General features: G+C 52.5%; 2 protein-coding genes across 5 annotated transcripts in view; both read right to left on the bottom strand.

The window, feature by feature from the left end:
- Positions 1-946: 946 nt before the first annotated feature.
- Positions 947-16,475, bottom strand: PEF1 (penta-EF-hand domain containing 1). The gene is made up of 5 exons (XM_012722744.1): positions 16,388-16,475; positions 8,022-8,322; positions 3,794-3,949; positions 3,092-3,235; positions 947-1,916 (listed from the first exon to the last, which is right to left on the bottom strand). The coding sequence occupies exons 1-5, from the start codon at positions 16,409-16,411 to the stop codon at positions 1,687-1,689; spliced, it is 855 nt and encodes a 284-aa protein (XP_012578198.1). The 5' UTR covers positions 16,412-16,475; the 3' UTR covers positions 947-1,686.
- Positions 16,476-22,716: 6,241 nt separating this feature from the next.
- Positions 22,717-27,230, bottom strand: part of COL16A1 (collagen, type XVI, alpha 1) — a 47,366-nt gene continuing 42,852 nt past the window's right edge. For 2 of the 4 annotated variants that reach the window (XM_012722333.1, XM_012722332.1), the window contains 7 exons: positions 26,841-26,876; positions 26,289-26,333; positions 25,266-25,454; positions 24,840-24,906; positions 24,146-24,322; positions 23,904-23,981; positions 22,717-23,264 (listed from right to left, as the gene is read on the bottom strand). In XM_012722333.1, coding sequence (XP_012577787.1) covers positions 23,062-23,264; positions 23,904-23,981; positions 24,146-24,322; positions 24,840-24,906; positions 25,266-25,454; positions 26,289-26,333; positions 26,841-26,876 — 795 coding nt within the window. In that variant the 3' untranslated portion in view covers positions 22,717-23,061. Of the gene's footprint in view, positions 23,265-23,903; positions 23,982-24,145; positions 24,720-24,839; positions 24,907-25,265; positions 25,455-26,288; positions 26,334-26,840; positions 26,877-27,230 lie in introns of those variants that run through there. The other 2 variants (XM_012722335.1, XM_012722334.1) reach the window with 2 other exon arrangements.

Genomic DNA, 27,230 nt, shown 5'->3' on the forward strand with positions numbered 1-27,230 from the left:
TGAAAGTTGCTGGAGAGCCAGGAATGTGGAGACCAGGGAAGGGAGGAAGTGGGGGAGCTGTCGTGGGTCCTAGTAGTGAGGGTCGACCTGCAGATAAGCGATGTTTATTTCTGGTGGCCCAAGTGAGAAACCCACAGCCAGTGGGTAGGGTGTTCAAGGTGGGAGGATTTGGTATCTGCCCCGGGCAGACATTTCCATTAGTCAAAGGAGGACACAGGCTGGCCAGCAGAGACCGGACCAGTGGCACCATCGGGGGTTGCCGGCTCTGGGTCAGGGAACTGGGCTCCACCTAATTCTAGCACAGCAGCAGCCCAGAGAATGGGGTGAACTGGCCGCGCCTGCCAGATCTGCTGCACCCCACTGAGCTCCAAAATAGTCATGGTGACTTCACCCACTACTCACTGCAGGGAGCAGAGCCCTGCTTTCTTGTCTTCATTCCCCAAAGCAAAAGGATCACCACACCATTACCCATGATAAGGCCCCCAGGCAAACCAGAACATCTGTGTCTTGGCTTTTGATTGAAATTTTGTCAGATCACTGTAGACACTCGGTGTAGACTGGTTATCATGCTGATCTGAAGATCCAGCTGGCAAGTACAGATGTCTGTGCTTAGTAAAAGCTATGACTTAATAAATGCAGTGTGTCTACAAGATAAAACTAGGGCTTGAGACAAATAAAAAGGCCACACTGTAAAAAGCTGAGTGGCTGCTCCCAGCCCGGAATGCCAGCCTGTGTGAAACAGCTTCTGGAGCTGACCCCCAGGCAACACCGACTTGACCCCCACAAGCCCACACTTCAACTTCACCATGGTGACTGGAAACAGCCCCCTGTACTGCTCCTTCCTGCAAGGTGCGGGACCGAGTGTGGACCCACACTCACCGAATTCGAGCCGGTGAGTACTGAGGGCCTGAACCTCGAGCTGGGGAGGGTGGTGGGAAGCACGGAACTCCAGCATGTTACCCTTTTATTGAAGATTACAGTTGCACTGAACTTTTGGCCCCAAATGAAAAAAATGCAAATAAAAACAGCATTGGCAGTGGGAGATGGCAAGTGTCCCCTGGAGACTGAAGCCCAGTGGAGAGTGGCAGGCAAGTGAGGGTCCAAGCTGCAGAGGGCAGCAACCTGGCCAAAGATGCCCAGACAGCAGATGCCCAAGCTCCCCGAGCGGGGAGTCCCCAGGCCGCTGGACGCTCATCCCCACAGACACAGAGGTGGTGGGTCCATGCCACCAATCCCCTGGCCACTCTCTCACACATGGGCAGATTCCACTCTGGAGAAACTGACGGTCAGTCCGCCTGACGGGACAGCGGGGTGAGGGCCACAGGTGCTAGTGTAAGTGCAGATGCACACTGCGGCAGAAAGGGCAACTGGAGGCTGCAGCCCGGCGAGTGGACCCCACTGCAAGGACTGGCATCTCCTGCTCTTGGCACAAGGCTGTGCCATTAAACGCTCAGAGTCTGAAGGACACTGAACTTCCTGTCTTCTCGCAGGTCAGGCCCCCTATGGCCTCAACCCAGCATCCCACTATTGGGTGGTTCCCAGCCCTCTTGGGGAACAGGGCTGCATCAGGCAAGGCAGAAATCTTTTTCTAGGAGGGGCAGTTAAAGAAGCCCACATGCTTCCCCCCACCCCCTTGAGGGGCTGGGATAGGTCCCCTGGTGCGCCCCACTCTGCGGATGGGTGGGGTCAGAGCATCCGAGACGCCGTCATGGTGATGAAGTCCTCGAAGCTGAGCCGGATGTTGCCCTGCACAGCTGTGTCCTTCTCCCGGAAGGCCTCGGTCAGCACCTGCAGCTGGGTGCACACCTGGATGAAGCGGTCCAGCTGCATGGCAGGATTGGCAGAGCGCGGGCAGTAGCGGGAGACCAGGAGCTGGGTGAACTGAGGGCTCAGGTTGTAGCCCATCTGGGACAGAGCTGGGATGGAGGGGCGCACAGAGAAGACAGAAAACCTCTGTGAGCACCGCAGCCAACTAGGTCCACGGAACAGAGCGGTTCGGGAGCTTTGAGGGGCTGGGCACCAAGGCAGAAGGAGCTCAGAAGCCTCAGGGGCCTGCCCAAGATGGCGGGCGCACCCCAGAGGCACCGTGTGGCCACTCCCTCAGCAGGAAGCCCCTAACCCTCTTCCTCCAAGTCTCCGTCACTGTTTGTCCAGTTGGGGGCCAGTGCATCTCGCGGTGCTCACTCTGGCTTGTCTGCACTGCATGGGGGGGCCCGAGCTCCATTCTACAATGGACATAATGCTTACCTGGAGTCATAGTAAAGGTTAAAGGAGATGACCGCATAAAGCACTGGGCACAGTGCCTGGCATCTAAGAAGCACGCAGGAAGTGTTACTTGTTAAACATAATAAAACCACCACCTTGCTCACCGAGGCAGTCGGCGACTACAAGGTCACAGCCGGTCACACCTCCACTTGGGGCGCTCCCCTCCATCCTCGCTGCAAAACCAAGCAGCTCGGGCTAAAACCTTAGCTCCCCATGTGCTACGAGAAGTTGCCTATACCACGCGTCTCAGCTTTCTCATCTGAGAGAGGGTAATAATGAGGGGTTCTTCGCCCAAGGCTGGGGGTAGTAAACTCCCTGAAACCCAGAGAATGAATGAGGCCCAAAGAGCTGACCACTGGGTCTGGCGCCTAGCAGGTGTTCAATAAATACTAGTTTTGTTGTTTCATTGTTACCCAAATCCTGATAGGACCTGGCACAAGGGCCAGGGATCATGCAGATCACCTCCTTGCCCCGTCACCAGGCACAGACATGTTGAGCTCACCCCCACCACGACCTCCTCAGTCTGACTGATGCCTCCAGCCAGCACAGGGCTGGGCACCCTGGGGTTCTTATCACTCACTAACCACCTTCTCTAGAACCAGAATCAGGGCCAGACCTGGAGCTGGGATTTCAGGTTACCCAACTGCTACTCTCAGACCCAACTGCTGGGGTGTCCTGCACTTGGAAAGGAAATTGAGGGGTGGGCAGTGGGTCTGTGCTGTGTGTGGCTGGACGCATGGCAGTTAGCCAGAGACTAAGGAAAACACCGGACTCTGCCTTCGGAGTCTAGACAAGCCTCCCTGCCAGTCCCCACCGCGGCCCTCACCTTGCTGCAGCTCTGTGGGACTGATGGAGCCTGAGCGGTCCCGGTCATACTGCTGGAAGAGGTTCTTCCACTGCTGGATGAACTTCCACAGCGCTGAGAAACCGTAGACATCAATACGGCCAGACTTGGTCTTGTCAAACATGTCTTCAGGGAGGGAAGAAAGGCTCAGAACTGGGGCTAAGGCTCCTCCAGTACCTTCTCGCCAAGCCGAAGGGGCGACTCCCCAGAACCACAGGCCTGAGGCCCAGATGTCCGTGCCCAGACAGACCCTCGTCAAGACCTGCACCAGCTGCCCACCCCGGCCACTTCCGCCCCTTCCAGAACTGGTGTTCTCTGCATCCCTCGTCTACCCCTCCCCCATCTCCTTTCAGGGCCGGGTGTCACTCTGTCAAATGGGAAGCTGAGTTAGCCTGTGACTCAGCAGGGTCTAGAAGTCGAGGGAGAAAAGTTACGAAAAAAAGCTCTTATTCAAGGGGGGGGGTCTCAGCTTGAATCCAGTTTTCTATTTAAACCTTACCTGGCCAAGGGATTTCTCCTCAGAACAGAGGCCCACCTGCCTACTGACAGGTATCAGGTGACTCTGATATCAAAGGCAGGGTGTGTAAATGGCTTTGTGAGTGTCTGAGGAGGGAAGGAGGGAAGGAGGGAAGGAGCTCTGTGTCCATGTCAGAAGCCGGGGTGGTGCGGGGGAGGTGGACTCACTTATCATCATGAGGCACGTCTCGTCATTGAACGAGGACCAGTTGGAGTTGACCAGGGCCTGCTTCAGCTCCTTGATGGAGATGTAGCCACTGTGATCGGAGTCCACTGACTGGAACCAGGAGTAGGCCTCAGGGTCCACATTGGGGGGAACGCCACCTGCAGAAAATGGTGCAAACCGGAAGTCAGACCCAGGCCTCAAGGCCAAACCACAGACATGCTGGACAGGCCAGCTTCATGCTTGCTGCCTGCCTATATGTTTCCCCTACCCACAAATCCACCCAGCCCCCATTTCCCCCAGGCCCACATCCTTCGCCCAGTGGAAGAGGACCTTCGGTGTAGATGCACAAGTATCTGCAGTTGATTTCTGCTCCATGAGTCCCTCAGGCTTTTCCTACAGTGCCCACCAGTCGCTTCTCTATTTGACTGTGTCTAAAGAACAGGGAGTCCAGTGGATTAAGGATGGTCTGAAAAGGGGGGGTTACCTCTTCCCCAGAGAATGGGAACTGGAAAGGTCTGGTGTGCACCTGACATGCACAAGCCAGAGACAAGCATTTTGAGTCACAGGAGCACAAGGCTCTGAGGTGGGTACCGCGCCCGGCCCCCCCGCCCCTGGCAGTGGCAATCTGGTCTCCACAATAAGGGGCTATCAGAGCCCTGGAGTCACCGCACTCCCCCCATCGCCCTCCCCCGTCACCTCAGTGCACACCCTGTGACCCCTTCTCATCGCATGTCTCAGGGAGTGTCCAGTTCGGCCAGTTCCCTGCAGCCCCATCTCCTCCTTGCTCTTACTTCAGCTGCCCTGGGTTCGACATCGCTCGCTTGGATTGCTGCCAACAAACAAAAAATCCCTGACCAGGCGACCCTTACAGCTTGTCTTCACCACCCTGCTGCTGCTCTCGGGTCACCCTGGTAAAACTGTACTCTGTTCTCGTCAGTTTGCCTCCACCCCAACTCAAAACTCCTCAAAGGCTCCCACTGCCTACAAAACCAAGTAGCCTTAGAAGAGCATTCTGGTTCCCCTGCAAGGAGGTCAACTACCTACGCCTTCACTCTGCTTCCCACTGGCCCCCTCAAGCCTCTGGTCTACCCAGTGAAGTGTTACAACTGCCCTCACCTACCGCTGCCCACCAGCCTTCCTGCACTCTGCCACCTCGGAGCCATTTCCTACCCAACCGCCAAGACGCAAAACGCTACTGCTGTCACACGGCCGCCCCTATCGGCCCCTGGGCAGGCTTCTTTCCTTGCTCCTTCAGACCCCTCCTCCCTGGGGTCCTGGCCAGTCTACTGTATGCCTGTTCTTTTCCCGCTGCCTTCCAAGTCAGACTTGGTACAACCTGCCGGCAGGAACCTAGCCTAACTCATTTCTCTCCGGGGCTGGCACAGACATAATAGGAAGGCATTTGATTCCCGCGCCCTAAGTTTCTGAAGATTCTAGCACTGGTCTCAAGTCAATCCCTGTCCCTTCTTTTGCAGCCTTGGTTACTTAAAGTCTCCATGTCTCAGTTTTCTTATCTGTAAAACGAAGACGCAATGTATCTCATTTGTAAGTTTATTGTGATGGTACAGTGAATATATGAAAAGATACACTAATATATGAAAACCCCTAAGTCACTACCCGGCACTATTATTGGTGGTCTGTCGTGGTTCAAAAGCTTTGTGTCTGTTAAGAGTGAGCAGCGGTATGTTTCTAAGTAACTGCATGTGTGTCCAAGGATGAGGGAAAGACCTCATCATTGGGAACGGGAAGACGTGCTGAGTAAGCTGGGGGGCAGGCAGGTGGTGGTGGCTGAAGGTGGACAAGCACAGAGGTCTCTCAGGAAAGAGCAATGTTGGGGCATCTTATAGCATTTACTCAGCAGCTGTCAGAGCTAACCGCCATGGAGAGGGCCCTTCCCAGGCGCGTGTCAGAGACAGCCGTGCAGCGTGGGGCTCCGAGCCCTCTGCTCAGTCCCAGAGGTGAGGTCAGAAGGAAAAAGGTCTGCCAGACTAAAGGACTAGTCTGCCCTCCCTGGTGAGAAATCTGGCAGCGCCATCTCCTCCGTAAAAGAGCAGCGGGCCCGGCTGGTGGCACAGCAGATCAAAGCATGGCATTATGAAGCTCTCAGAAGCCACCGCAGCAGAAGTTCGATCCCCAGCCAGGGAGGTGACCCACATGGCCAGCAGGCCTCTCCTGACCCGCCCGTGCTCTCCTCAGCGGATCCGCCTGTTCTGCTCCCCACTGTCTCTGCTGAATCCTCTCACTCACCACACTTCTGGCCCATATCCCAGTTCTGTAAGCATCAATTAATAAATAAATCTTTAAAAAAAAAAAAACAGTCGTGGCACCGTGGGGCTGGGACATGGCCCCAGGCGGGAGAGTTTCCGTAGTGTGCATAATCTGTGCAGTTTTCACAGAAGAGCTCAGGCTCTGGAAACAAAGAATTTGGATGCAAATCCTGGCTCTGATCTTTCTAGCTCCTATGACTTTAGGCAAATGCTTCATTTTCTGAGTATTGATTCTCCATTTCTTAAATGCACCCAGGGCTGTTGTGATGAGTAAATGAGGTAACAGCAAAACGGAGGTTGGAAAAAAATAGTGACAGTGTGCAGTCACTTCCCAAAGGAAGGAGGCTCGTTCCGGGCCTGAAAAGGTGATGGGGAGCTGAGGGCGCACGCGCAAGTGGCAAGGGCTGATGGGGGTGAGGGGCAGGGGCTGGGGAGGAGGCCAGAGGCGCCTTGAGTCCCCAGGGCCTTGGGGTCCTTCCGGTGGGCAGCAGGGTACCTTTCACGGCCAAACCTGACTTGCAGCGCAGGGCGCTTAAACTGAGAGCCTGGGTCGGTGCGCCGGGGCGGCCCACGAGGCTGCAGCGCAGTCGCCAGGGTCCCAGGGTCGCACTTTAAGGGGCGCCGCTGCCGGAGTCCCAAGCTGCCCCCAGGAGGCCGCAGAGGCTGAGCAGCTGAGAGGCCTAGCGCGTCTCTCCTCTCCTCTCTAGCCCCAGCGCCCACTCTGCTGCAGGCCCTGGAGGGCTGCTTCCAGCCAGGGGCACCTTTCCCTGCTGTGGCCTCAGGTCGGCCCAGAGACAAGGTTTTAAAAGGATGAGGAAATCCGCTGAGAAGCTGCTGAGCTGAAAGTCAACAGAGACACTCTGGGCCCTGACAAGATAAATGTCCCCGGCTCCGTGCTTGGAGCCCCAAGGTCTGTGCATTTCCCACAGGACACCTGCCTGGGTGCCCAGGCAGGGTCGCTGGCAGTCCACTCCCTGGGGCCTGCCCCGCTGCTGGCTTGTCTCTTGCGGGGGTAGGGAGGGCTGGGCAGTCACCTTCCTTGACCCCGTCTGAGACCACTCGGAAATCTCCACTGTGTGAGGCCATCATGCCCAGCACCTCGGGTAAGGTGTGTCCACGCTAACCTGCCGTCACGTTGGGCTGGCTATGCCGGGAGTAGTCCTCTCACACAGTGTGTTTATGAAGCCTCTGTGTCAGCTGCGCCGGCGTTACCGGCACCTTCTCACTGAATTCCTATTCACAACCCTATCAACATTCTCCCGCCTTATAGATGTCGACACTGATGCTTAAAAGGTGAAGCAAACTGTTGTGGTCAGGAAGCTGTCTGATCTCAGAGGCCCAAACCCTGAACAACTAGGCCATCTTCTCTTTCTACAGACAGTGGTCAGTCTCCCTCTCAGCAGTGGGGCTGCCCGTGGTGGACTCCAGTGGCTTTCCGCCCCCGCCCTGCCTTCCCTGTGAGACTGTGTCGCTTGCAAAGCCTCTCCAGAAATGGGCGGCAGGCTTAACCAGGCAGGAGTTTAGGCCAGCAGAGTGTGAGCAGAGGGAGTGCGCTTCAACGCAGAAGCTCTCAGAGGCACTGTGCCCTGCATTCACTCGGCTGCCCTCGAATCTGCCCCAGGGCAGCACACCCCAAAGCAGGGCTGTTCTCCAGCCTGAGTCCTGGAAGGACAGGTGGAACAGAGCTTCTCAGCAGGCAAACCCACAGATGCCACACATAAGCAAGAGCAGATAAGCATGAGCAAGCGAAGAAACAGATGTCTGCTGCTGTAAGCCAGGAAAGATTTTGGAGTTGTTACTAAGCGAAACTGACGCTTCCCCTTCTGCTGATCAAAGACAAAGTTGTAAGCAGGAGGCTAAGGTGCCAGGGGCCGGCAGCTGGCTTGCCCACAGGAAGGGCAGGGATGGGCCCTGGATAACACAGAACAAGGTCAGAGGGGCCTAGTCCAGGGGCCCCACTTACCTGGAGGAGGTCCCTGTCCATAAGGACCGGGATGCTGGGCACCATAGGAGCTTGGAGGTGGCTGTCCATAGGGGCCTCCTGGGGCTGCACCGCCATACGGTCCTCCTGGAGTTCCAGGGGGGAGCCCCCCAGGGTTGGGGGGTCCATAAGGCCCTCCACCGGCTGGTGGTCCATAAGGCCCCCCAGGGGCAGGCCCTCCTCCATAGCCACCACCCGGGGGTACTCCGCTGCCATACTGGCCTCCGCCATGGGGGGGTCCAGGATAATAGCCACCCGGAGGGGCTCCAGGAGCTTGTCCTGCCTGCAAGAAGAGCAAGAGGTCGGTCAGAATGACAGGGCCGAAACTAGCCAGTGCGGCGAGCTGGAGTTCCAAAGCACTGCCACTGCCATTCTTGCAACTGATCCTGCACACAGCATGGAATTAGGATGCCATCGCTCAGGTGGGGAACCTGAGGCTTCTGCAGGAGAAACAATTTGCCCAGGGCCACACTGTCAATGACCTGCAGCGTCAGGGCCGGAGTCCTTCCCTCCTGGCCCCCCTTCCCTGCACTCCAAGTGACATCATGTCTCGCTTGCTGCTTCACCCCCAGCTCCCCATGTAGAATAAATGGCTAGTAAATACTGTATAATAAGTCGGCAAATGAATCAAATAGAATTCCGAATCCTCACCCTGTGGCAATCCCAGCTCTACCTACAGAACTCACGCTGCAAACGTGGTGTGCACCACACTCCCCAGACCCTCTTCAGGCTAAGCCAGGTATCCGTGCCATGGGTACCACTGCATGCCTTGCTTGCCCTTCAATGCAAAAACACTTCCCCTTCTTACTCGGCTCTGTGAGACAGGCAGGAGAGATGCTATTCCTACGACAACCCAGTACATGGTCAAAAGGCAAAAAGATCAGCCATGTTTAGCTTCTGTCACTAACTAGACACATGACTTACCTTCTCTCAGCCTCACTACCCTTAGCTTTAAACGGGAGTAACAATAGTGCCTACCTCCCAGGCAGATAAGTGAATGGAACGACATGAGTCACACAAATCACCTCGACAGAATAAGCACTCAGTCCCTGTTCAGCTATTCATGACACCTTTCCACAGAGGAAGACATTCAAGTCCAGAAAAATTACAGACTGTATGGGCAGGCTGGGGCATTCTCTCTCCTACCCACGTGTCTGTGCTACCAGCCAGGGCCCCCGACCCTGAGTGCTCGGCGCCATCTCCCTAAGTGGCCAGCACAGGCCGCCGGCAGCACACAGCCCCAGCACATCTGCAGACAGGCTGAGCTCAAGAGGACAAAGCACGGCTGGGCTCTATTCTGAGGCTGGCACCACCACCGAGACATGCTCTGAATGAACCTGCATGGTATCCAGGGGCCTGGCCAGTGACAGCCTGGACTTTCTCTTTGATGTGCTTGATACACAGCTTACTTTCAAGGCTATGGCCAAGTTCACATTTCACCTAATAGGGCCTGCTTGTTCAAGGAAAGGCAGCTTCTTGAGAGGGGCCGGCAGACACGCCGCCTTGCCACTCAGTATTTAGGGAGCTCTCCCACCCTGGAAGCTGTCAAGAGTTGGGAGCACAACTCCTTCACAGACAATGAAGTCACAGGAAAATCTCAATTCAAATTCTGCTCTTCCAGCTTAGTTTATGATTGTGGAGCTTATGTTCTCTAAGGCTTCTTACCTCATAAATAAGATATAATATCACCTTTCTCATTGGATTACACTGTAGGTTACAAGAAATAAATGCAGCAGAATTTTGTTAATTTAATTTTTAGCTAAGGAATCTCTTTTAACATAAAACTTGAAAAACTGATAAAAGAAGAAAGTTGCTCTGGTTGAAGCAAGGTGAGAATTCCCAGCTCCGTGGACCCCTCCCTTGCCGGGCTCTGAGAGAGCACTGCAGAAGCTCAAGTATCTGAAAAGCGGGTTTGCAAAACATTAATACAAGGGCTAAAGTTCTTAACAACAGTGCCAGGCATCACGTAAGTGAATCCTGAATCATCGCTGCTGTTGTCCTGACATTATATATTCCATACGTATTACAAACTCTGGAAGAGGGGGGACACAGAGAAGCATTCTGAAGGCTCTCACAGCAGTCCCGGTAACACCTAACGCAACAGCAGGAAGTAGATGTTTAAGGTGGACACACGGGCCAAGAGCATGGGACTGCCAAGGGAAGAGGGTGAAATCATGGAGGGTTTCCATGAGAGCAGCATTTGCGCTGCTTAAAGAATGACAAGTATTCCCAGGGCGGGTGGAGCGGTGCGATGGGAGAGGTGCCCAGGAGGGCACAGGGTTTACCCAGCCTCTTCAGTTTCCTGGTGGGGACACTAAGGCCGAGAGCGGGGAAAGGACTTACTCCCAAGTCCACTGGGAGTTGGAGGCAGAGGTGGAACTAGAGACTGCCCTCCCCATGCCCCCGCACCCCATATCCTTGCCCCAGGACCCCAACCACCTCCTGCTACACTGCTCTTTCCTTAGAGTCAGGTGGGAAGAGGAGTGAGGATGCTGCGGAGTCTGGGCGCACCCACAGCATGTGCTGGACACCGCTCCAGGGAACAGCTGCTCCACCGTAGGGCCAGTGAGCAGAGCCAGGCTACCAGAGAGCATCGAGGCACAGCCTTGCCCTCAGGCCAGCGAAGCGGAGGCTGCCAGGTCTCTGGCTTTCAGGCACCACCTTCCAGGGGACTGCTAGGCCCCATGCAGCCTGGGGGCATCGAAGCCCTTTTCTTCCTGCACTGCAGCAGGGCCCTGGAAGTGTCCAGTCTACAAAGTACTTTCATGTGCACACAAACGCTACTGGCAGAATCCTACCCACAGTGACCTAGGAGAAAAAAGAAGGTATTAGTAGGTCTATTTTCAGTTAAAGACCCTGAGGTGCACAACTGTTAAATGACCTCCTTCAGCAAGCATCCACAGAGTGACCACGCCATCAGCTCTGCTAGGCCTGGGAGCACAAAACTAAATAGAGTCGATCCTTGAGGAGTCCACAGGTAATGCTGATGTGATGTGATCGATGCCATCTGAAACTCTGCTTTAAATCTGGCAGAGGAACTTGTTCTGTTGGTTGAACAATAAATGAACAATCAAATGAACAAATGCATGATGTAAGTGAAGGAAGGCCTCCTGGAGGAGGTCAGATGTTGACTCTGGCCTGGCACAATGCACAGAAAAAGTAGGGAAGGACATTCCAAACAGAGATGAAAAACAGACACAGACCTACCAGCAAGCAGGGAGTGGACGGGGAGGGACTAGGGCTACAGGTACCCCAGAAAGGCAGGCTTTCCACTGCCTTGTCCAAGCACCCACCCACGGCACCTCAGTTACTGGTGAGTAACTAGGGTCTCAGAGAAACTTCTATCACTTGCCAGGCAACAGTGGGCCTCCCTCTTCACCCAAACTCCAGGGCCCAGTACAGCGCCTGGCACCTGCAAGCCTCCATAAATAGCTGAACAAATTAGTGCCACTTTGAAGGGTTTGCTGGAAAAAACAGAGCTCCACAGAAGCATTTCCAGTAGGGAAGGAACGTGATCAGAGCCTTGTTTAGAAAGTTAACCAGCAGCGGTGTGAAGGAGAATCTGGGGGGGCGGCCCAGGTGCTGGGCAGGCAGGCACAGGGCTGCAGCCAGACAGCAGACTCGGAGACAGAGAGAACACGATGGATTCTGAAGCTATTTCAGCGATAGACTAGACATGACTTGGCGGCTAATTAGATTAGGGAAGCGACGGGGAGTGAGGTTTGGAATGACTCAGGTTTCCAGCTTGCACGAAGAGAAGAGAGGAGAAGCACCAGCAGGAGCCGATTCCAGGCTGGGGACCTTGGGGAAGGTGGTTGTCCGGAAGGTGGTAAAGTTTTAAACTACAAATGAAAACCATAATCTCCAAGCCGCCAGCCCTTTAGACAAAGCATTTCATGCTGACAGACACAAGATTGTGAAAGAAAAAAAAAAAGGCAAGAGCGTTCTGTAACCTGATTTCCAAAAAGTCACAGAAAACTTTCCCTAGGTCCTCACTGATTGCAAATAAAATTACATTTGATACATTGGGGTTGCGGGAGGAACCATTAACATTTTACTGAGCCTCTGCTAGATCCTTCCAGTTCATTTAGTGCTCCCTGATCCTCAGTCCTGGGAGGTAAGTGCTATTATCTCCACTCTACAGACGAGGAAATCAAGGTGCAGAAAGTTTAGTAATGTGCCTAAGAACAGCGAGAACAAATGCACTGGGACTAAAACAGGCTCTGTGTGACTCCAATACACTATCCTCTCCTGTGTGTTCACTCAATAAATGAGTGGGCAGCTACCCTGTGCCAAGGATTGTCCTACATAGCTGTCAAACACAGTGGATTTCACTGTGAACGGGGTGCAGGGGAAAGAGCTAGATTTGGGGATCTGACAAGGCTTCAAGTCCAGAAATCAGGAAGATGAAAAGAAATTTATTCTTTTTTCAACCCAGCACCCAATCTGACAGCCACAGTGCTGAGAGTGCCGAAGGCCCTCCTGCCCAACCCCTCAGTCACTGACAGATTCCGGGCAGCATAACCTAGAATCTGTTTGCCCCCCACAGGTGGTGTGAAGCTCACCTCCTCCTAAATAACCCACGCAAAAGTCCAATATTTTCTCGTGGCTCTGAGGGCCCATCTTCTATGCCCAAGATCCTGGTGGAGCCCAGAGCCAGCAGAGCATGGTCCATGCTGGTCCTGCTGGGGAAGAGGGTGGCTGGCATCACGGAATCAAGCCCGGGGCCCCAGAGCCAGCCCTCAGGTGCCCATGGGAGGAGGCTAGAGATCATCCGGAGGGGTTAAACAATCCCAAGAAGACAGAGGCGGGGTTCGGGTGTTCACTGCAGCGCATCATCAAATATTTAAAGGCCAGAGACCTGCTGCCAGTAGAGCGAGCAGGAACTGTCCCAAGACCTCAGCCACACCTCTGTGCCGACAATCCCAAATCCTTCTCCCAGCTCCAGCCCACAGTTCCTCTCTCCTGGCCTAGCTCTCCAGCTCTGCTCCCCCTCTGTGTTTCCACCACAGGGACTGGCACCTCCTTCCCTCAGCGGCCCGAACCCAAATCCTTCCCAGGCACACCCTCTTCTCTTTCCTCTCTTCTGTCACCTCGGTTAGGCAACAAATTTTCTCAATTCTACTTTCCAAATGCTTCTCACAAACATTTCACAAGGACACTGTCTCTTTCGCTTTCATGACTTCAATAACCAGAACTGGTCTCCCTGCCTCCAGGCTCTCTTGCTTTCAGCCCATTCTCAGAGGGCCCCATGGGAACAGCGCCAAAGCACAGACTAGAGAACACTCTCCCACAGCTCCCTCACTACTCTCAGGATGACAGCTCCCTCACTACTCTCACTCCCCCAAGTGGCATTCTGGGCTCTTTAGGATCTGGCCCTTGATAACCTTTCTTATACCCCCACCCTACCTGCTATTCACAACAAATTCACCCATCTCCTTAGATTCTCCTAAACACTGGGTCCCCCCACTTGCTTCCTGGCCTTGTGCTTGCTCCCTCCACTGGAATACCATCCCTTTCACCACAGCTAACTCTGGCGCCGGTGATTCTGTTTTTGGGTTAAATGTCACCTCCCTTAAGAAACCTTCCTCCTCCTTAGCCCCCCAGAAAGAGCTGGGCATCTCAGAGTTAGATATCTATCTTAGCCTCTAGCACTTGCTCCCACTTCTCACCACCCGATTCTATAAATTGTTATCTCTAAGTCTTCCACACTGAGTATTTATAACAAATACCAGCCAAGCTCTTTACATCATTATCTCATTAACTCATTTAATCTTACACTAACATTTATGACCCCATTTTAAAGAAGAGGAAATAGCCTCAGACTTTTACAAGATATTTCTGCAAGGAAAGTGTGGAGCAGGGATTTAAAGCTAAATCTCTCTGGCCTCAGAGACCAAGCTCTTAAGTACTAAAACCCATCATACTGGCTCCCCAAAGGGACCACAGGCTACTTGTGTTTTATTACCCCCAGTATTAAAACTGGAGGCAGTGGAAAATAAGTGCTTTTGACCCCTAACCACAGGCTGGACTCCTCCAGGGCAATGGACCCGGTAAGGGAAGGCAGCCTTCACTAAGCCTTTGGATGCCTGAAACAACCCATGTCCATTCTCGGAAGGAGCTCGAATCAGGGGCTGGACGAGCAGACAAAGAGTATGGTGTGTGTATGTCTGCTGGAGATGGGGTGGGCAGGAAACATTTCTTCTAGTCCAGACATTTCTGTGTCCCTTCTCCATATTTCACTCTGAGCCCGGCCAGCGTGGCCTCGTAGCAGCAATCACAGCTACACGTGCCGCCACCATGCACTGGCATGTACTGGGTGTTACCAATGTGCCAGGCTCCCTACAGCTACATCGTATTTCATGCTCATTTCAGTTCTTTGAGGTATCACTCCTCCCTTTTTATAGGTAAGGAAACCGGTACAGAGGCCTCAGCTGATAAGTCCAGGAAAATGCAACTACTAAGTAGTAGAATCCGGACTTTAGCCCGGTTCTGTGCAACCTGATCATGCAGGTTCTTCATTTTTGTCACTGCTTCTCAGATACACACAAATCACCTCAAAAAGCTTACTACAATGTAGATTTCCCCTTCCTGAGTGAACATGTTTGGGGTGGAACTCAAAAGTGTCCTTTTTTCTTTTTAAATAAGCTTCTAGGTGATTCTGGTGCAGACATTCCCATCAGAACCATGTACAGCAGCAATGCTTTCCCAAATGGTGTTCTTAGGAATGCTGGGGTCACCAAAAAAAGGACCAGGCAATAAAATAAGGGAGGGGGCCACAGTTATTTAAGTAAGTTTAAGAAATGCTGCATAGTCTCTCCCTCTCTGGCAGACTTACAGCGTGTATTAACAATTTAAGAGGCCTGTGGTAAACAAAAAGTATTCTTCTGATTTAATAAAGTATCCCCACGACCCTCTCTTCCCCATAGAATCTCCTCAGGTAGCAGTATTATTAACATCTCATAAGGCTCAGCAGTGAAGGGAGCTGGGATAACACTCCCAGGATATACTTCCTCCTAACCCCTACCTAGGCTGGTGTCTCTTTTTCTCCCAGCTCCAAGAATACAATGGAAGTTCAGGCCCCAGCCTCACCCTTTCACTTGCTATGCATGACCTTGGGCAAGTCATTTAACCTCTCTGGGCTTAGAGCACAGCTGTAAATTGGGGTAACTATTCCTGCTAGCATGCCCACAGGGCCTTCATGCCTGAGACATGGAGGTCCAGTCCTGCACAGGGCTGCCCTCCCTCAAAGGGCTCTTGTCACATGTTCTGGCATATGACGTACTCCTTTGTAATATCCACATGCTCATGCTTTCCTGTTTTTCCTATGAGTTTTAGCTCCTTAATTGGTGTGATCTTGGGCAACTCAGGAGCCTTCTCTTGTCTTCAGCTTCCTCTTAAAAATGAGGTGACTATTTTGAGGGCCCTCCCAGCATTGACCTTCCAGGAAGTCTAGTAAAAATCAAAACACTAAAGGGTAACACATATCTTTTTTTTTGGCTTGTCACACGCTTAGTAGTACCAGATGCTTTACAATTACTCTTGATAACAGCTCTTTAAAATGGACCCTATTATTTGGTCCGTTTTACAGAGGAAGAAACTTTGACTCAAACTAAGCAGTGGTGCCAAGGTGTGGACCTTCCTGACTGCAAACTACACTTAACCACCCTATCATTCTGTCAGCCAACAAAGGATTTCTGCTGCAGAATCACCTTGCGATGGTGATCTTGGCTGGATCTGAGTGGGCGGACAAGTGGGTAACAGCCATTTGTCCACAGCCCCTGGTTCTGTGGCCTAACTGCCTAGTGACTTCGACTAAGTTCTGTGTCTTTTCTAGGTTTCACTTTTTCTATGTGTGAAATGGAGGTGTCAGGCTAAGTCAGAAGTCAAACCAGATCACACGTGGCGCCTGCGAAAACCACAGGTTCTCCTGATTAATCTGACGCAGTACATCAAGGCGGTATTTTCACCCAACACCCCAAACGATGCTGACAGAACCAGTATTCTAAACGTTCTGTCTGCGCCAATCAGCCAGCCCAGGGGTCCCGCGGAAGGCCTGAGAAGGTGCGGAGCCCAGAACGGATCCATTCTGGGTCTGTGGGATCCAAGGTCCCCAAATCCTGGCAAGCGCGACGTCAAAGGGGGCGCGACGCGACCTCCCAGACGTGCAGTCCTGCGTGACGTGAGACAAGCGCGACCGTCCGTCCCTGTTCCCATTTCACAGCGCGAAGCCTTGCTGAAGCAAACCTCAGCGTGGGAATGGCTCCGAGAAAGTAAAGCCGGGGGGAAGGAGGCCCGACTGGCCTTGGGGAGGCCATTACCTAGATTCGCCGGCCCCTCACACTCACCTGCCCATACGGATAGCTGGCCATGGCGACTCTGACGTCACACGTCGGCGAAGGGCGAGGCTTCCTGGCGCCCGCCTCTCATCTGGACCAGGGGCGGGGCCGTTTCTGATTGGGTGTTTGGGGCTGTCAATCCTAGACAATTGCGTCCACGGAAGTGACGTTGTAGGGAGTTGGTCGTTGTCTGCTTTAAAGGCCCGGGTAGCTAGGGTTCGGGTGGTGGTTTCTGGAAATTCTGGTCACTGCTCTGGCGCGGCTGCGCTTCCCCTCTGTGTGCTCGGGGAGACCCCGGGGATGTGAAGCCCGGATATTTAGAGACGTTTAGATGGGGTGTTGCAGGTTGTTAAAACCTGTCAAATGGGAGATTGAATCGAGGCGTAGTTATTGTCACGCCCAAGTTTCCGAGGCGGTTGCCTTGACAACGGGGAACCGCCCGCCATCTCGATAGAGGCAAAATGGAAAAGTTATCTCTAATGCCAAAACACCAAGACCTAGGTGCTTGGAAATGCGATCTGTGGGCTTTGGAGGAGAAAATATCAAGCTCCCAGAATGGGACAAAATAAGATAACATAGGGCCTCTTCCGTGGAGAAACCGAGATCCAGAGTGGCAATGATGCGCCACTACACAGGATGGCCTAGAACTGGTGTCAGTGGATGCCCAGTTTTCGCAGGAAAGTCTTGAATGGTCTCCAAAGTTGGTCAAATCCTAGTTACCAAGTGAACTAGTCGATGTGTATGTCCTTAGAGCTTGGAGGTTCAGTCTGTAGGTTTGATTAATTTAAAATTCTTCCACTTGAGCACAGATTGTCTTTTTCCTAATCACTATAGCCTCAGTACTTAGTACAGCGCCTGACACTTTTTTTTTTTTAAACAAAGTAAATGAATAGTGTCAACTCACTCCAGCCCATCTCTAGCTATCTAGACAGGCACTTTTCGAAATCACAGTGCTAATCATGCTACTTGCCCACTGGACAGTTTGCAGTGTACCTCTTCCCCTACACCTGCATGGACAAAATAACTCCCAACTTGTTATTCTGGCAGTCCAGGCCTTTCACAGTTTGGTTCAACTTCATTCTTCCAAACTTAAGCCTTATCGCCTCTAGTCTCTCTGTACTCCCAGGATTCAGGTCCACCACTTAACACTCTTGATTTGGAGTGAGGACCTCGATTTTTACCACTTCTAACTATATGATCTCGGGTGCTTATTGACCTCTCTGAGTCTTAGTTTCCTCAGCTTTCAGAAACTGTTAAGGGGAAGGATGTCCTAAAGGAACTCTGCAGAGTTGCGGACTCCACCCCTACTTCAGTGATTGGAAAAGTACAACTCCCAGCAGTACCAGGGAGAGAACTGCCAGGACCCAAGGGCAGAGCTAAGCAGGCATTTGGGACGTTGGGGGACAAATAGAGAGTGGTTTTTCAGCGGTTGCTCTGGAGAGGTAATGGCTCTCTCTCTCTCGAGCAACAGCTCTCAGACCATGTGACTGGGGGCTAGCAGTTAGTTTGGCTCCAAGTTAGCCAAGCTGGTAAGATATTCTAGTTACTTTCTATCTCTCTCTCTTTCCCTGGTTGTTCCTTTTCCTTTCCCCTTTTGGTAAATAAACCCATTACCCTTTTGTATATGCCTGCAGAACAATTAAATTTTAAACATGCGAGTGAGGACCCATAGACAGGCAGCCCAGTTCACTCTGGGCTACCCTGAAACATTATATATAAGATTTGGAAAATGAAAAATGAACTATTACATTTGCTCATGCCCACACATAGGCTCAAACCACTCTTTTCACCTCACAAAACCCTTGCCTCTCAATCCTTCAAAGTTCAGTTCCAATCTTGTTCCAATCCCATCCTTTAACTAACCCTTCCACGTTCTCCCCATCTCCAGACTTAACCACCTTTTGGCCTGTCTCCTTTTGTACTTGGTACCATCACTGTTCATATTCCAGCTTATCTTGCAAAAGAAGTTTCTTTGGTATTTCCCTGCAAACCCATTCCTGCATTTCACCTAACTTCTCAGACCCAAAGCCTGGGATCATTGTTGTGTGTCCTGTTTCTCTAAATTCTCTGCTTCGTTTCCTTTAACGCAACAATAGATGCACGTCTTCTCTTTTCTCCCTGTTTGCACGATCAGCCTACTCCAAAACACCACATGCGCTCACTACATGCGCTCCCAGCCACTCTCCCTGCTTGCATTCTTTCTTCCACGCTGTTCTTCTTAGGGCAGCTAGAGTAATTATCTTGAATGCACATCAGATCTTGTTGTTCCTCGCCTAAACGCCACAAAAGCTTCCATAAGTCGTATAATAGAACATGCTGTTGACCTTTGTAACCCGAAGTGCCCTAGACCCTGCCTGCACCTCCAGTCTCTCTCTCTCTCTCTCTCTCTCTCTCACACACACACACACACACACACACATACACACTCTCTCTCTCACACACATACACACACTATCTCCTTTTGTACTTGGTACCATCCAGTAATCTATCATCTCACTGCCTCATTTGTTTTCATACTATTTGTCTCAAATTATCCCCCTTAAAGTTTACATGTGTATTGTTCTTTCCTTACTCACGCCTTTACCCTAGTACCTAAAGCAGCCTGCCATGATCTCAGTGGAGGTCAGTATTGTTTTTGTCCTCCTCATCACCATCCTGCACTGGATGTTTCCCAGCTGTCAGGCATTGCGCTAAGTATAATGTGTGGCTCTGTGACCCTTTGAGATGGACACTATTTATTACCCATTTACAGTGAGGCGCCGAGGCTGAGAGGCTGATGAGTTCCCTGCCAGCGAAAGGGTAAGTTGGACAAGCCAGGATTTCATCCCAGGTTCACAGTCTTTTATCTGTTCTGTATTTAGTAGTTAGTAGGTCTTACCTTTGTAAGCTTCCCCACCTCTACCCTGCTAAAAAAAAAAAAAATCAGTGAGTTGAATTGTAAAATCTCTGAAAGACAGCAGTTTGCAGTCTGGGCTGAAGGTCAAGGACTATTTACCAGGAGAGAGAATAGTGACACCTGCCCCATAAACTGGGGTCACTGTGACTCACACTCATTTGATTCTACAAACTTATTAACCTGTTGAATTCCCACCACGTGCTAGGCTCTCCTCCAGGTGCTGAGGATTAAACCCTAGGAGAATTCCATGCCCACGGTCCCCTCCGGCCAGTCAAGGGCTCTTAGGAAAACTCTGCTGGTGTCTATGCTGTTTGTGCACAAGGACATCCAAGTCTTTTCTCAGGCAGACAGATATCAGCCAAAGACAGGGTCCAGAGCTGTGCCTCTGAGGACCTTCAGCAGGCCCAGGTGTGTTTGTTTTGGAGCCTGCAAGATAAAAGGGATTCAGGGTCTTCTCAAGACAAAAAAAAAAAAAATCAATCAGCTCATTTCTAAACAGCTCATTTCTAAAACCCTGGATACCTGAGGCAGACAGGGCTGGGTAAGGAAATTCTTGTTATTGTTTCAGTTTTAGCCAAAGGGGGTGGGGGGAACTTGGATTCCAGCCTTCTTTAGAGCATGGGGCACTTTCCTGAGTTCAGGGAAGCCCTGTGATTGACAGGCGCTTGGCAATAGAAGATCCTCTCCCCCAGAGATGCATCATCCCCACCCAGGCATCCTGGCTCAGCACCAAGTTCAGTATTCCTTACTGAGAAGGAATATCAGCTCCCATCTAATTATTATGGAATTAAGTCTTTGATTTCATATCCAATTCCAAAATTCAAATTCCATTTGGATGCTGTGGATCAGAGGTGACTGATTTGAAGCTTTCCACAGAACCAACAGAAAAATGAGACTAGCAGAGGTGGCATTTGGACAGACTCCCCTTGGTGATGGGGTCACATGGCGGAGAGCACCTCCATAGCTTGTGTTCTCATAGACTGCTCAGGGCAACAGAAAGGTCTGGTCTTCCCAGGCCCCATGGGAAGAAAGAGTCTAAATAGAGTCTGTTGAATTCTGGCAACAGGGAAAAGGCAGGTTTAGATTCAGAAGGCACCCAATTGGGGAGGGTTTCGCTGCAGAATAAACACACAGCTGCCTTTTCTCCATCATAGGCCACAGGGTTACTCAATTAAAGAGCCTCCAATTTATTCTTCCCTCTGTTAGTGAACTTAAAATTAGGCAAACCTGTCTCAACACGCCTTCCTACAAGACCGACCCTATTTCCCAGTCTCCCAGAACTTGGCCCGCTGTGCTCAATCATGCCTGGACCTTGGCACATGCTGTTTCCCCTGTCTACACCCAGCTCTATCCAGGCAAGGTCAGGTCCTCCGTCCAATGCTCCCCTGGCACCTGGTACTGCCCCGTCTTCATGGGAACTTCATTACATTTCATTATAATTGCCTGTTTAACTCTGCTCTCCCCATAGACACTACAGAGCAGGGACCTCATCTGTCTAGTGTGTCTCTGATTCCCTAGAGCCTAGTACAGCTCCTGGCACAAACTAAAGAGAGAAAATGGACCATCAAGTTAGACTTTGCCAATCTGCATGATCTGTGTGTTGCCTTAAAAGCCTGGATAAGACTCAGGAATGAAGATGGAAGATTATAGGATGGGAAGAAGAAATAGCTGCTCAGAAGGAGGGAAAGACTTGATGCCCTCCTTGCTTTCTCGCCAGCTTACCCAGCTCCTGAACTTATGAGCAAAATCTGTGGATTTTTTTTTTTTTTTTTTGCTGACCACAGTAGCAGAAAAGACTATAAAATTCAGCTTCCCATCTGGTTCTTCATGGTCCAAGAAAATACAGCAATTTCAACTCCAGAGAGACAAGTGCTCAAATCATGAAAGCTTAAACCTAGCCTGTCGTAGAATCCCCAAAGACTAGCATGAACTTGACTCAGGAAGAAAAGTGAAGGAAGCATCATTTACTCTGTAAGGATTGATTCCCTGGTGGCCTCAAAGCGGGAGAGTTTGATGTTTCCTTAGAATGATTTTCCTTACTGGCCTTCAAAGCGAACCTGCTCACTTCAACAGCTGGTCCGCACTTCTCTTGCTCTCTACTCATGCCAACATGCTCCTTATCGTGACGCTCATCGTCAACAAGCACTTCACAGGCCGGCTGAAGTGGAAGCTGGCCTTCCAGGGGGAGTGCTTTAGCAGCTGTACTCATCCACTGTCCAGACTGGCCACTACTTCAATGCAGAGACAATGCATTTGCTTTTTAACATCTGATGTTAGGATGGCTGGTGTGAGGTAGAATAAGAGTTGGCTCCTCCTTTATCCAAAAACAACATGTGAGGTCCTCAGGCAGGCTCCTGAGCCTGCCTGCTCTCATCCCTCTGGCCACCCACACACCTTTGCTTCTGGCATGAAAATAAACAGGGCAAAATTTCTGAAAAGCCATCCATAGGTTGGCCTTCTGGTATTTTGGGTCCCAACCAGAGAAAGGGTTGTCAGATCTGTGCTGGAAATGGCAGTTCTAGAAAGATCTGACAGTCTGCTTGAAGGCTTCAGGCTGTTTGGATAAGCACCTGGACTCGGGGTATATTTCTGAGCCTGATCTACAATCCTTCTGAAGTCTATCCAACTTAAATAAACTTTCCAGAAAGCTGAGACTACTAAAAAGACTTTCTTTGGAAGTCCCTCTGGCTGTGTCCTGTTGCTTCTCACAGGGCAGCCAGGCCATCAGGACAAGAGAGCTGGAAAGTAGAGAAACAGGAAGTTGAGACAGAAAATGTTGGTAGCAGTCAATTTGCAGTCCTCCCCTCCTCCTTCCTCCCTTCTAACATACAGAGAAGGTGGCAGCAGATAGAGCAGCAGACTCCAGGACCATGAGCTGAGCTCTGATGGGCTTGCCCAGGACTGCCTTTGTGCGGAGACAAGCCGTTTCAGAAGGCCTAGGCTGAGGTAAGGGAAACCCAGTGCATGCCAGTTTAGCCAGAACAGTCAGAGGTGCCATGTGCGGTTTCCAAGAGCTGGTGACAGGGCTGTGCGCTGCTGCAGGCAGGGTTCCATCTCATTTTCTGGAGAAGCCTTCCCTGGTCGCCTAGGACAGGCCTGGAGCCTGGCTTTCTCTTGTCTGCACAGGTTTCCCATCACAGAATGTCTGGGGCAGCACCGAGGGGCTGTACCCAGGCAGATGAATGCCCCTCAGCAGTGGGTGGCATTTCCCAAGGTGCAGCCAGACGGCAGGTCACAGGTGAGAAGTGAAGGCCATGGGTGGGGTCCCAAACACTGGGGTCTCCTTCTATAGGGAGGCCAGTAGGGAGGGGCCTGTATGAGCCGGAAGTGGGGTCTTCACCTTGGCTTTTGGCTCATTCTTCAGGAAAGATGGGGTGGGCTCCCTCTTCTGATGTTGAGAAATGTGCTGTGGCAGACAAGACACCAGGTCCAGAGGGCCAAAGATGACCCAGAAGCATCTGGAAAGGCAAGCTGAGTTAGGGACCCCTGTAGAGCAACATCCCTTAACTGCAGCAGTTGATCACAGACAGTGAAGGAAATGCCTGTTTTTGTTTGTTTGTTTTGACTCAAGGACCAAAAGACAAAAGCAGGGTGACAGAGATGCAGCTGCAGCACCAGAGAAACCCCACTAGAAGTGGGATTGCAGGTAGTTTTGTTTGTTTATTTATCAATAAAAAAATATTAACAGCAATTAAAAAAATCAAAACATTCACAACCCATCACAGAGTCCTATACGTTTTGGCCATGTGTTCCCAACGGGGTCCTTCATCGAGGGGAGACGGTGATTTCAGCCAAAAGGCCCCTTCATGCTTTTCATGGGTGGGTACTGCTGCTCCATCGGCACGGCCCCAAAGCAGTCAGAGGGGCTACAGTGGCCAGCCTTGCCCGGCTGGCCCATGGGGCCGGGGGGGCCAGGGATGCCAGGGATGCCTTGCTGGCCCATCGGCCCAGTTGCGCCCATCTTGCCATACCCTGGAGGGCCCTGGGGACCTGCAGAGGGAAGTCAGAGATGGAAGATCAGGAGCCCCGGAGCAGAAGAAAAGAGATTAGAACCTACAGTTGATTGCTATTTCTCCAATGCCATGTTTTCCTGCAGGCTTCATCTGACTCTGGCATTAATTTCATGAGAGCAGCAACAATACCAGCTAGTTTTATTGAGAGTTTCCATGTGCGGGCGTGAGGCGAGTGCTTTTTAATGCATCATTCATTGAATCATCACAACTGCTCAGTGTGAGAGGAACTGTTATGCCATTTTGGAGATGAGGACGCAGGCTCCGGGTGGTGGCAAATGTGGTGAGTGGGGAGTGGAGCCAGAACTGGGTTATCAGGCTTTGGGTTAGGCTACACAGCCTGGCTCACCTGTGACCTCGACAAGGTCATACGCCCAGTATGATGTTGAGCAAGATTTGAACTGGCCTCCCTATGTTCAACTCTGCTGCCACCGGGTGCCGGCCCCATTTAAGCCTTCTGCTCCCCTGCACACACCCCACACGGTGTCTCACAGACGGCGGCATCGCCTATACCGTCCCTCGGTAGGCCTATGTGATGTCGAGGTTCTACCCAGCAATGTTGTGGAAGGTCCACAATGAAAAGGGGCCTCAGCTGCTCCAGACGCATGGTGTTTCCTACCTGGGGGACCAGGGAGACCATTTTCTCCTGCAATGCCAACACCAGTGTCCCCCTTTTCACCTTTGGTACCAGGCAATCCTGGAACAAAAGAAATAAAATAAGCCCCATCCCCGAGCAGAATACAGACCAACTGCATTACTTGCACATACGTACATATGAATACATGCACACCAGACCCCGCAAGACCCGTGCTTGTTCTGAAGAGCTGTACACACGCCCTGGGAACAGGAGGACACACTTGCCTCTCATTCCCGGCAAGCCCTGCCGTCCTTCTCTGCCAATTTGACCAGGGAGTCCGGGTGACCCCGGGGTGCCTGGCCGGCCGGGAGCACCATCCTTTCCTGGGGGCCCTGGTCGCCCAGGAGATGCCGCCATTTCCACCGGGAACTGCATTCTGGAGGTGTAGTAAGCCATCCTCTCTGCCAGAGGGGACAGGGACAGTCACGGGGTGCCCCAGAGGCCCAGAAAGACTGCAGCAGCTGCAACAGGCCGCTGGTCTGACACGACATTTCAAGGTCTACTTCCCAAGCCAGATGTCCGACCCCTTCAGGACAGGGTCTGTGTTTCCCCCGTGCCTAGCACATCTGTGTCAGAGGAACAGCAGAAAAGGAAGAAAACTTATAATGAAGCCACACCAGCCATCTTACAGGCTGCTCGCCCTCTATTTAGAGCTCACTCCATGCAGGCTCGTTTGATATCAATTTTCTTGTCCGTCTCCTTTGCTCCAGTGGGGGCCCGAGGAGGGCAGGAGGGAATCATTTTATCTCTGAACAGAACAGGTGACCAGGAAGGTCTGAAGTCTACTTGAACAGAGGCCTGTAAGTGGGTGGGAGCAGGGGGTGAGTCAGGAAGATTGTGAAAAGGAGGCCGGGTGGGGCAGAGAAGCAGCTGGGAGGGACAAACAGCACCCCTGTTACCCAGCCGGCTGCCAATTACCATCAAACATTTTAATGATCTCTTGTCTGATGAACCTCTTGATTTCATCATAATTCACCATGTCTCCCTAAGGAAAGAGAAGAAAACCTGCCTCAACTAAACTTCCAAGCCTGGTGCCCTCCCTCTGGGAATAGACTCTGAAGGGCGGGGAGGGGGCAGAGGTCCCAGGAGCCTGCCACAGATACTTCATCCAGTGTCCCAACCCCTCTGGAATGGTACCGTACATTTTGTGCATCAGTACATTTTGGGGGACAGAGAGCCCCTACAACCCCTCTCCCAGGCCTCCCCTCCCCTCCCCCACCCACCCACTCACACAGTTGAAAAAGTCACCCATAAGGGGGTCAGGCTGATTCCTGCAGTCAGCAGCTGCTAAAATGACCAAGCTTCCACCCACGCACCTGCTTTGGGAGACAGCCTCCCCCTTACCATGGAGCCAGGCACCCCGGGCAACCCAGGGCTCCCTGCAGGGCCTGGAGATCCAGGGTGGCCTCTCTCTCCTGCAGGGCCTGGTAGCCCAATGGGCCCCATGGAGCCACTCTTGCCAGGCCCGCCAGGACTGCCAGCTCTGCCCTTCTCTCCTGCTTGGCCCTTCTGTCCTGAAGGCCCCGGATCGCCCTACAAGAACAGGAAGTCAGTCCAGCATCGCCATGGACTGCCCATCAACCCCATGGTATCTCACGGCCTGCCCTTTCTCTCCATTCCCACCCCCACCCCCACCCCAGCATCTCCTGGACTGTGGCCTAAGCATCCTGACAGCTTGCCTCTTCCCACTGCCCCAGAGCAGACCTAAAAAACAGTTCTCCTGCTGTTCCTTCCTGCTTAGAAGACTCTGATGGAGCCCAACTGCCTTCAGGATAAAGGCCTAATTCCTTGGCCAGGCATTCAGGGCCACTTAGACGCAGTCCTGCTCACATCCTCTGCAGCCTCGTGGCCCGGCCTTTGCACCTCCAGCCAGACCTCCCTGCTTGTGGCTCTCTGCCTCAGCCAGCACCCCGCTCCCTGCCCCCCTCTCCCCGGCTCTCCGCCTACTCAGCAGAAATGCTCCTTCGTCCAGCTCCCCTAACTCCCAGGCTGAGTCGGGTGCTTCTCCCCTCTGCTCCCACAGGGCTGTGTCCGTTTTGTTTTTTTCCCATACTCTACTGTGTGACTGGACTAAGCGAGCCCTGCTGTTCAGACCTCTGTTTAGCCACGCCTGGGCCAGAGGAGCTGGAATATGACTATGCAAGATCAAGCAGAAGGTTGTGGAATGAGTCAATCGATCAATCCACCAACAAGCGAATCGATGGCATCTCCATTCTCCCACCCGGAGCAGCCCGAGGTAAGACGTGTAGAGCTGAGGTTGCCCGAGGTCTGGCCATGCCGCCCCTGCCTGTGGCATTCCTGGGTCTCCTCTCCATGGCTGAAGCCTTAATGCACCCTTGAGCTTCTCCTTCTGCAGGGCCCACTCACCTTTGGGCCAGGCGGCCCATAGAGTCCCTGTTTGCCAGGAGGTCCCTAAAGGAAAGCAGAAGTCCAGGTTCAGTCTGGGTGGGATCTCCAAGTCGTGCTAGGGAGGTGCCAAGGAGGCCCTGGGCTGTGTCCCGCTGGCGGTGTGTGAGAAGACAGCGACGTTCCCTAGGGCCTTGCCCTGTGTGATGGTGTTGGCCAGGTCCCTGGTCACAGGCGAAAAGGGCAGAGGGAATGGAAGGGCCTGGTATACTGGGCCCCTGGTGTACTGAGCTGGTGGCCTGGAAATGTTTGTTTGGTGTTTATTATTATTGGCTCTTTTCCACCAAGTACATGGCTAAAAAAAAAAAAATTGAGAATACAGCCTCGCTCTAATCCGGGTCCCTCAGTCTCCAGCTCCCCTGCCCAGAGTGTCGGGCACCAGTCTTCGGTGCATCTGTCCAGAGATCATCTGTGCATTCAGGGAATGCTCACTAAAGGCATGAAGAGGTTCGGGGAGGGGAGGCGAGGAGCGAGACGCCTCTCCAAGGGGAAAGAAGCCCAGCACCACAGTACCTCTTTGCCAGCTGCGCCGTCGGCTCCAGGCTCACCCTGAGGAGAGAGTGATGGAGATGTGTGGGAGCGGCCGGCTGCGGCAAGGCACCTGCTCCCCTGGCCGGCGCACCAGCTGCCACCCCCCCCAATTCCACCCAGGAGCCGAGGTCCTCCCCCTCCTGCTCTGACACTCTCAGGTCATGGAAACTAGACGCCCGCCCCACCCCAGCCTGGCGCTAAAGCCCAGGGGGACAGCGCCTGTTACCGGCCCACCCCCAGCTCTACCGGGGAAGCGCACCCTGCACCCGCCTCGCTCTGCATCCTGGGTCCCGCCCTCCTCTGCATGCATGGGCAATGTTTCCCCCTTGGAGGTATAAAATGAGAACTTCTATCTGGGTTGAGGGTCCAGAA

Source organism: Condylura cristata, unplaced genomic scaffold (assembly GCF_000260355.1).
Source record: "Condylura cristata isolate star-nosed mole 26May11 unplaced genomic scaffold, ConCri1.0 scaffold00008, whole genome shotgun sequence".
Lineage (NCBI taxonomy): Eukaryota > Metazoa > Chordata > Mammalia > Eulipotyphla > Talpidae > Condylura > Condylura cristata.